This window comes from Brassica oleracea, chromosome C7, assembly GCF_000695525.1.
Source record: "Brassica oleracea var. oleracea cultivar TO1000 chromosome C7, BOL, whole genome shotgun sequence".
Classification (NCBI taxonomy): Eukaryota; Viridiplantae; Streptophyta; class Magnoliopsida; order Brassicales; family Brassicaceae; genus Brassica; species Brassica oleracea.
Window position 1 is genome coordinate 15,490,261 of NC_027754.1, and position 8,403 is coordinate 15,498,663.

Below are 8,403 nucleotides of genomic sequence, written 5' to 3' on the forward strand. Positions count from 1 at the left end.
ACATATCATTCACGAGCCGACATAACCAAGCAACAAAGGACACTAAGCGTCATATTTTATGATACGACAGCAACTCCGTACACTCTTCTGATTTGATACATCATAGAACCCAAACCTATAGGCATGGTCATCCAAACCATTTTCAACAGAACGGTTATTTCAGGCTTTGCTGACGCGTCGAAGTTCATATAAGAAACAACATCATTAGAAATGGTACATTTGGTCCGTTAACTTCAACATCATATAAGGTTCTTCAAAGAAAAGGCTAAGTGCATTTCAAGAAAAGGAAAGTGTACTTATTGATATGAAAGTTGTCCATATCCATGTTCCTTGGAGGCTAGGGTTTCAGAAACGTGGAGATCACTATAAAAGAGCTATGGAGTCGTGTGTATTCCATAAGACACTAGATATTATTATAGAGGAAAGGTGAAAATCCCTTAGGGGTGTTCTTGGGTCATGCTGAAGCAGTTGCTGAAGTACTGACGAATACTTGTAGAATCAGCTTTGTCTGCATCATGGTCCTCTTGCTCTTCACTAGTCACTTAGCTCTTTCTTCTTCTGCACGGCTCCGATTTATAGAAGCTCAAGATCTTGTTCACGGGAAGCAAAACAATCTCTTGAAGCTTAATGAGATTGAGAAAGCTGATAGGACACGTCTCGATTACTTGTTTGGCGTGATTACATAGTAATTCTCATATTATTCATCAAATTTCAATGAAACTCTATCCAGTGTGTGAAACCCTAAACCCTGACTTATTTAACAAGAAACGAAAAAAAAAAAAAACTAAACAGAAAGACAGTAAACTTCCAAATTCCTATGCTATTATTGATTCAGTTACTTCATCTCCACCAATGAAGATGTATTGTTCTCGGCCTTATCAATGAGTTATTGAGATACATCTATAAACTCTACATTTTTTCACAAAACATAAAACCTATAATAGTAGTCAAAATGTTCTCCTGTTATGATCACCTTAGTGAAACTAAGTGCTTCACAACTGTCTCCCTCTCTTCCCTTTCTCTTGTGCTCTGCATTCTGTGAAGCTCTGATGTCACAAGCTTCTCCACCATCTCAATATAGAATTGAGTAGCATTTTCTGGGGTGTTATGAACCCTGCTCCTTCTTCCTCCCCCGCTGCAATCTCCTTGTTGATGTAGTCACGCACCCTCTTACGGAGGCTAGCAGTTGACGCTGGGCCACTACACTTCAATCCCACAGCAGGAGCAGGAGTCACCATTACGGAACTGTGCTCTTCTGCCAATGCCGATGCTACTGGAGTTTGGAGAACACCACGTTGTTGTTGGTGAGTTGTTGAAGTCTCAACTGCCTGAAAAAGACAAACAGATAAACCAGAAGAAGAGGTTGGTCAATTGATAAACCAGCAAAACCCATATCAGAGACCAGCAGAACGAACACACACCAAAGCCTCTGGCTTTCTGATTCAATGGATATTCAGACACAAACCAATTCAGAGACACACACAAGGAGTAAACTAAAGACTCAGAAAAAATCTGTAGAAGTATTATGTACCCTTTTCTACTGATCCTCTACAAAATCATAGTACGGAAACTGATTAATAAACCAGAAGAAGAGGTTGGTCAATATACCCGCATAATATGCGTTATGTCACGTAGATTCCCCCTCGGCCACCAAGAAGGCAAGAGACTTCGTGAAGCACCAGCTCTTCCTCCACGCCTAGGCCAAGACATAGGTTCCGTCGGACTGTGACCACGGGGCCCCCTGTGACCACTCCCGTTACCACGAACAGGCCTCCACGAAGTGTAATTTCCCCCAATCAACGATCCAGGCACCCGAGAACCCGATGGCAATCTCTGAACTGGATGTTCAAACGCACCGAGACGTGCGGCTGCCTCGTCGAGTACCACACCTTGACGGCGTCTGTTGGCGGCGAATGTCGCGGCGTAGTCCACCGCCCTCACCAATCTGGATCGGGAGTCAATTGTGGAGTGAAATTGAAATCGAAAGAGAAAAGAGGAGAACGAGTTTTCTTTTTTTGTTTGTGCAACGGAAAACGAGTTTTTGTTTGTGCAACGGAAAAGTAGTTTTCAAATTTCAAAATGCCGCCCCCGATTCCTCGTCTCTTTCTCACGATAACTTGAAAAACTTAAGAAACACTTGGGGTTTAGAGAGAGCATAAGTCATAAGCTTAAACTATGTGATGTCTAAATAAATGCTGTGTTGTTGTTATTAAGAAATCATGTAGTTTACAAAATTCTCAAAACACATCGTTTTGCTTTAACGGCACATAACTAACAGGAGGGGTTTTTACATTAAGAAAAGTGTGACCTTGGGGGTTTATACATTGAATTAATAATTGAGGGGTTTCTACCCAAATGAAACATAAGTGAGAGGTTTTAGCATAAAAAATCCTAACTTTTTTAAAATAATAAAATAAGTTGTTTTTCCTACTATGTCTATTTTAAATTAATTTTTCATTTTATTTTTTAATACTTCCATTGGTATGATGTTTATGCTCTTGTTATTTTGTCTGGTCTTTGAAACGAATTTACATGGGGCATCACCAAATCGATTGGGTTGCTCTGCTCCTACTTGCATCAAAGGAAGAAATGGAAGTCCACCGGTTTTCTCACAGCTTTTGTATATGTACTCCAAGAGATAGCAGTTATAAAATATTTGTTTTTTCTAATAGGCCCTGGTCATTATGGAATTAAAAGGTGGTTATAAAATACATATTTAGATTCAGTTACAAAATATAGGGTTTATTTTTGTGGAAAAATAGTTGTTGGACTAAACTAATATCAACATTTTAATTTAATAGTATTGATATATATACAATATTAACATGCAATTGTATACTCTAGTTTTTAGAGTTTGGTTTCTGGTTTTTGGATTTTAGTTTTAAATTTTTGGTTTTTTGATTTTTCAGTAGATTCTAGTTTTTTTGAAAAAAATGAATTGTTGTTTTAGATTTTGGTTTTTGGTTTTTGGTTTTAAAATTAATAAAAAGAAAAAATATGATAAATGGTAATATGTTTATTCTGAAAAATTTATAGTATACTATTATCAAAACATAAATAAGCTTATTTAATAAAATTATTTTAAAACAAACACTGCAAATAAAAGTTAAAATAATGATATTTTGGTTTGTATTTTTTTTTTTTTTTTTGAAAAACAAGAATGATAAGATTTTTTAAATAAATTTACAAGATATTTAATAAAATTTGTTTATTTTTTTTCTGTAATATTAGTTTTTAGAAAAAAACATGAGAAGTATTTTTTAGTTATAACTAAATTTTATTTGTTATTTCCTGTAACCGAAATATAATTTTAACTCTAATAGTAAAGTTAAATTTATATATGTAGAGAATATTATATTTGTGAGTTTGTTTTATAAGACTGTTGATGTGTATATGTTGACCAAAAAAAAAACGGTTGATGTGGTTTTATTTATATATGTAAAACAATCGCTCGCTTCTCCCTTGCTAAACTTTTACTTCTCCCGCGCTTTCGCTTTCGAATTTTCTTCTCCCTTGCTCGCTTTCGCTTTAGCTTCTCCTTTGCTCGCTCGCTTCATCTAATATTAGTTTTAGGGTTTGTAGAGGGTGGATTCGACATCCCTCGAGGCCCGAAGAACAGACGGCCCAGCCCACTCAGAACGAAACGGTGTCTCGGTTCGATGGCTCGAAACGCGCGTCTAAGCGTCCTCGACTCAACGGCTACTCGAGACAATATGGGCTTCTCGGCCCAACGAGTTAAAAGCCCACGGAGACGACGCAAACTAGGTCACGGGAGAGTACGAGGTCAACTATATAAAAGGAAGGGAACGCAACGAGAATGTGATCCGAAATCACTGATACTCACTGGGTGGCTAGATTAGGGTTTTACCTTTGTTATCTCGCCTTGTTGTATCTCTCCGGCAAAGCCTTCGAGGCTCCGGCACCTTTCTGATCACATATTTCCTTTCCTTGTAACCGACGAAACACTCTTCCGACCTATAATAAGACGTATTTGCTTCAACCCACATCTAAAAACCGAACGTTCTCTCATTCCGTACCGTTTCCCGATCAAACAGTTGGCGCCCACCGTGGGGCCTCTAGCAAAGTAACGTCGACAAGATGACGACGAGTAACGATGGCTCTTCCTCTGGAGAAGATCGTGAAGCCATCGATGTAACGCCGGCGTCCTTTCCTGCGACTCCGACACCACTTCAACCCGCTTCAATAGAAACTATCATGGCGCGCCTTGCGCAGCAAGACGCAGCCCAGAAAGCGGTGACTGAACAAATCGCAGCGCTTGCAAAGATCTTAGGCCCCTTCGCTGCGAACGTAGAAGCTTCGACGGCACAGTACCGAAGACATCTGTTTAAGAGAGAAAGGGCGACTGGTGCAGCACCAACGCAGACCGCAAACCAAGATGTCGCCAACGGTGACGCGGCCCAAACCCCCATCAGCCTTGATGCGCAGACGATAAACGAACTCGCCGCACTGAAACAGTCGGTGCTGGATATAAGCTCCAAGATCCATCATCTCACTACGTCCGCCCCTCAGATCGAGCGAGTCCTAGCAGAATCTCTCCGGACACCATTCACCGAAAAGATAACGACGGTCTGCCTCTGAAAGATGGAAAACTCCGCCTTCCAACCTTCGACGGTGTCTCCGATCCTTCTGCCCACGTAACATCCTTCAATATCGCGATGCGACGCGCGAACCTCTCTGATGAGGAAAAAGACGCAGGCTTTTGTCAACTCTTCGTCGAAACCCTAGAAGGTATCGCTCTCAACTGGTTCACCGGTCTTTAGGAGAACTCTGTTGATAGTTTTCACGACGTCTCGACGGCTTTCCTCAAAAGCTACATCATGTTCACTCGACAAGAAGCCACCGCCACAGATCTTTGGAATCTCAACCACGCGAATGGACAGAGCTTGAGAGATTTTATGGAGAAGTTCAAATCCATTGTCTCGAAAGTAGACGTGCCAGATCATATAGCCGTGGAGTCGTTAATGAACACCATCCACATTAAGTCACCATTTCGGGCCGACCTTTACCGACACCCGATGAGATCCGTACCAGATGCCATCGCACGATCCAATAACTTCATCCGAATGGAGGAAGATACTAGGGCCAAGGCGGCCAAAGAAGCTGCAGGGAAACAAACCCCCGCCCGGACGAATGACGCTCATCAAGAACCGCGCCAACATTCCACGAGTGGCAAGCCTAACCAGAGGAAGGGTTACATGAATGCTATAGACGACGCCGAACCATCGGGCTCCGCCGCAATGCCGCGAGAGAAGGGGTGGAATCATTGGGATCGAGATACCAGCCAGCCAAGGTCTAGCTCCCCTGAACCAGCAAACTCGAACGCCGTCGAGCCAAGTAAGTGGTGCTCCTATCATGAGGTCAAGTCGCATGATACGAAGGATTGCAAAGTCTTATACAGACACTTCCTTAAATCCATCGAAAGCGGGAAAATCGAGATTGAATCTCTGCATAAGCTAAAAAACAACAAGAATTGGAGCAAAAACAAAGAGAAGAAGGTTCAGAAGTCTCAAACAAAAGCCCCTCAGAGAGAAGAGCAAACTAATCCAGAGAAAGCTATGGTAAACAACCTCAACCTCGAAGGTGAATCAACTGATGAAGAACCACCTAAGAACCGGCGACGGGTGGAAGTAATACTCCCCCGACAGGCGAATTCCTCGGATGACGAAATTCCGCCGGTACCAACGGACTTGCACGAGAAATTGGGCAGAAAAACAGAGTCCAAGGATCTACGTACACTTCTGAAGCGGAACGCCGAAATGGTACAAAAGAACGAGGTAGACCTCAGGACGTCCCTCGACGAGTCTAAAGCAAGAAAGACTACCCACGCCGGAGTTGCTCTACACATTCAACCTCAGCCCGCAGATTTACGTGAGCAGATCAATTCCAAAGCCGAAGAATTGCGCGCGAAGCTTGGTCAGTTCGGAATTGGCGAATGCCAGGTCACGAAGGTTCTCGTCGACACAGGCAGCTCAGTCGACCTCATCTTTCGGGACACGCTCGACAAGATGGGAGTCGACCTGCGAGATATGAAGCCCTCCTCACGTACTCTCACGGGGTTCAATGGTTCCTCGGAACAGATGATTGGGACAATTCGTCTTCCAGTTTACGCAGGTGACGTGACTCGCACTGTTAAGTTCTCTATTATCCGGGCTAAGGAACTCGCACCGTTAAGTTCTCTGTTATCCGAGCTAAGGCACCCTACAACGCAATCCTCGGAACGCCATGGTTACACTCCATGAAAGCCATTCCCTGCACCTATCACCAATGCGTTAAGTTCCCCGGGAAAGATGGAACGACGCAGACGATTCGCGGGGACCAATGGGCCGCGAGGGAGCTCCTTATCGCTGCAGTCAAGCTGCAACAATCACCTTCTCTCGTCAACGCGGTCACCAAACCGATACATAAGATCTACCCTCAGAAGGAAGAAATCCGCGAGGTTCCCATCGATGGAGCCGACTCATCGAAGGTCGTGCGCATTGGCGCCTATCTCTCTGACGACCTGTAATCATTAATCATTTCTTTCCTCAAAGAAAATGTCTCGACCTTTGCATGGGTAACTTCCGATATGAAGGGTATAGACCCCGCAGTAACATCCCACGAGTTAAACGTCGATCTGACGTTCAAGCCTATTCGACAGAAGAGACGAAAGCTCGGATCCGAACGGTCCAAAGCAGTGAATGAGGAAGTCGACAGGTTGCTTGACGCAGGTTCCATTGCCGAAGTACGGTACCCGGAATGGCTAGAAAACCTCGTCGTTGTTAAAAAGAAAAACGGGAAATGGCGCATTTGTGTTGACTTCACGGATTTGAACAAAGCATGTCCAAAAGACAGTTACCCTCTCCCGCATATCGACCGTCTGGTGGAGTCGACTGCCGGCAACGAGCTCCTAACATTTATGGACACTTTTTCCGGATACAATCAAATCATGATGCATGCGGACGATCGCGAGAAAACGGCGTTCATAACAGACAGAGGGACGTATTGTTACAAGGTCATGCCTTTCGGCCTAAAGAACGAAGGAGCGACTTACCGGCGTCAGGTCAATAGAATGTTTGCCGACAAACTCGGCAACACTATGGAAGTTTACATTGATGATATGCTGGTCAAGTCACTTCGCACCAAAGACCATCTCAACCATCTACAAGACTGCTTCAGAACGTTGAACGAGTACGGGATGAAGCTCAACGCGGCGAAATGCACCTTCGGCGTCACGTCTGGAGAGTTCCTAGGTTACATCGTCACCCAACGAGGCATCGAGGCAAACCCAAAACAAATAACGGCAATCCTCGATCTCCCTAGCCCGAAGAACACCCGCGAGGTTCAGCGTTTAACCGGAAGGATCGCGGCACTAAACAGATTCATCTCAAGATCCACAGACAAGTGCCTCCCGTTCTATGAAATCCTGCGAGGAAATAAGAGATTCATCTGGGACGAAAAATGCGAAGAAGCTTTCAATCAGCTCAAGCATTACCTAACGACACCTCCGGTTCTGTCGAAGCCCGAAGTCGGGGACACTCTATCCTTATACATCGCCGTCACCTCCTCGGCCGTTAGCTGCATCCTGATACGAGAAGACCGTGGCAAACAAAAACCTATTTTCAACACCAGTAAGTGGATGACGGAACCGGAAACGAGATACCCAACCTTGGAAAAGATGGCCCTCGCTATCATCACTTCGGCAAGAAAACTCAGACCTTATTTCCAATCGCACACTATCGAGGTGCTCTCCAACCAGCCCCTCAGGACGGTAATGCAAAATACCAACCAATCAGGAAGGCTAACAAAGTGGGCAGTCGAGCTTAGCGAGCACGACATCGTGTACAAAAACCGCACAGCGGCTAAGTTGCAAGTCCTTGCTTACTTCCTGATCGAGCTAACGCCGGAGTTAGAACAAGATCTTGTGCTGCAAAGTCTGAACAGGATACTGCACGTAGATGGTTCATCTATGAACAAAGGCTCAGGGGCAGGTGTACATCTCCAGTCACCAACAGGCGAACTAATCCGACAGTCGTTCAGTTTTGATTTTCCGGCATCCAACAACGAAGCCGAATACGAGTCTCTCATCGCAGGCCTTCGTCTCGCCAAAGCAGTAAACGCTAAACGGATCAAAGCATACTGTGATTCCCAACTTGTGGTAAGTCAATTCCTCAGAGACTACGACGTCAGAAACGACAGAATGGATGCTTACTTGAACCTCGTCAAAGGTCTTACACAAGATTTCGAGTTCTTCGAGCTAACGAAAGTCCCTCGCGGAGAGAACGTATGTGCGGACGCACTCGCAGCCCTTGGGAGCGAACTACACAACCAGGTGAAAAGAACAATCCCAATACATATGATTGAAAAGCCAAGCATCAGCCCACCGACAGAACAACTTGCCATTGT

The 8,403-nt window shown here is 44.2% G+C and overlaps 2 protein-coding genes across 2 annotated transcripts; one reads left to right on the forward strand and one right to left on the reverse strand.

Moving 5' to 3' along the window:
- Window positions 1–802: 802 nt before the first annotated feature.
- Window positions 803–2,089, reverse strand: LOC106305281 (protein GIGAS CELL1-like). Its single transcript, XM_013741664.1, has 2 exons — window positions 1,609–2,089; window positions 803–1,328 (listed from the first exon to the last, which is right to left on the reverse strand). The coding sequence occupies exons 1-2, from the start codon at window positions 1,708–1,710 to the stop codon at window positions 1,053–1,055; spliced, it is 378 nt and encodes a 125-aa protein (XP_013597118.1). The 5' UTR covers window positions 1,711–2,089; the 3' UTR covers window positions 803–1,052.
- Window positions 2,090–4,838: 2,749 nt separating this feature from the next.
- LOC106302678 lies at window positions 4,839–6,260 on the forward strand. Its single transcript, XM_013739138.1, has one exon. It carries the CDS (start codon window positions 4,839–4,841, stop codon window positions 6,258–6,260), a length of 1,422 nt encoding a protein of 473 aa, XP_013594592.1.
- Window positions 6,261–8,403: the final 2,143 nt, after the last annotated feature.

Bases quoted from the DNA above. Each gene is read 5' to 3' on its own strand.
- LOC106305281 (XM_013741664.1), bottom strand. From the start codon at position 1,710: ATGTCTTGGCCTAGGCGTGGAGGAAGAGCTGGTGCTTCACGAAGTCTC. The intron at 1,329-1,608 runs GTATATTGACCA...TGTCTTTTTCAG, and splicing joins ACATAACGCATATTATGCGG to GCAGTTGAGACTTCAACAAC.
- LOC106302678 (XM_013739138.1), top strand. From the start codon at position 4,839: ATGTTCACTCGACAAGAAGCCACCGCCACAGATCTTTGGAATCTCAAC.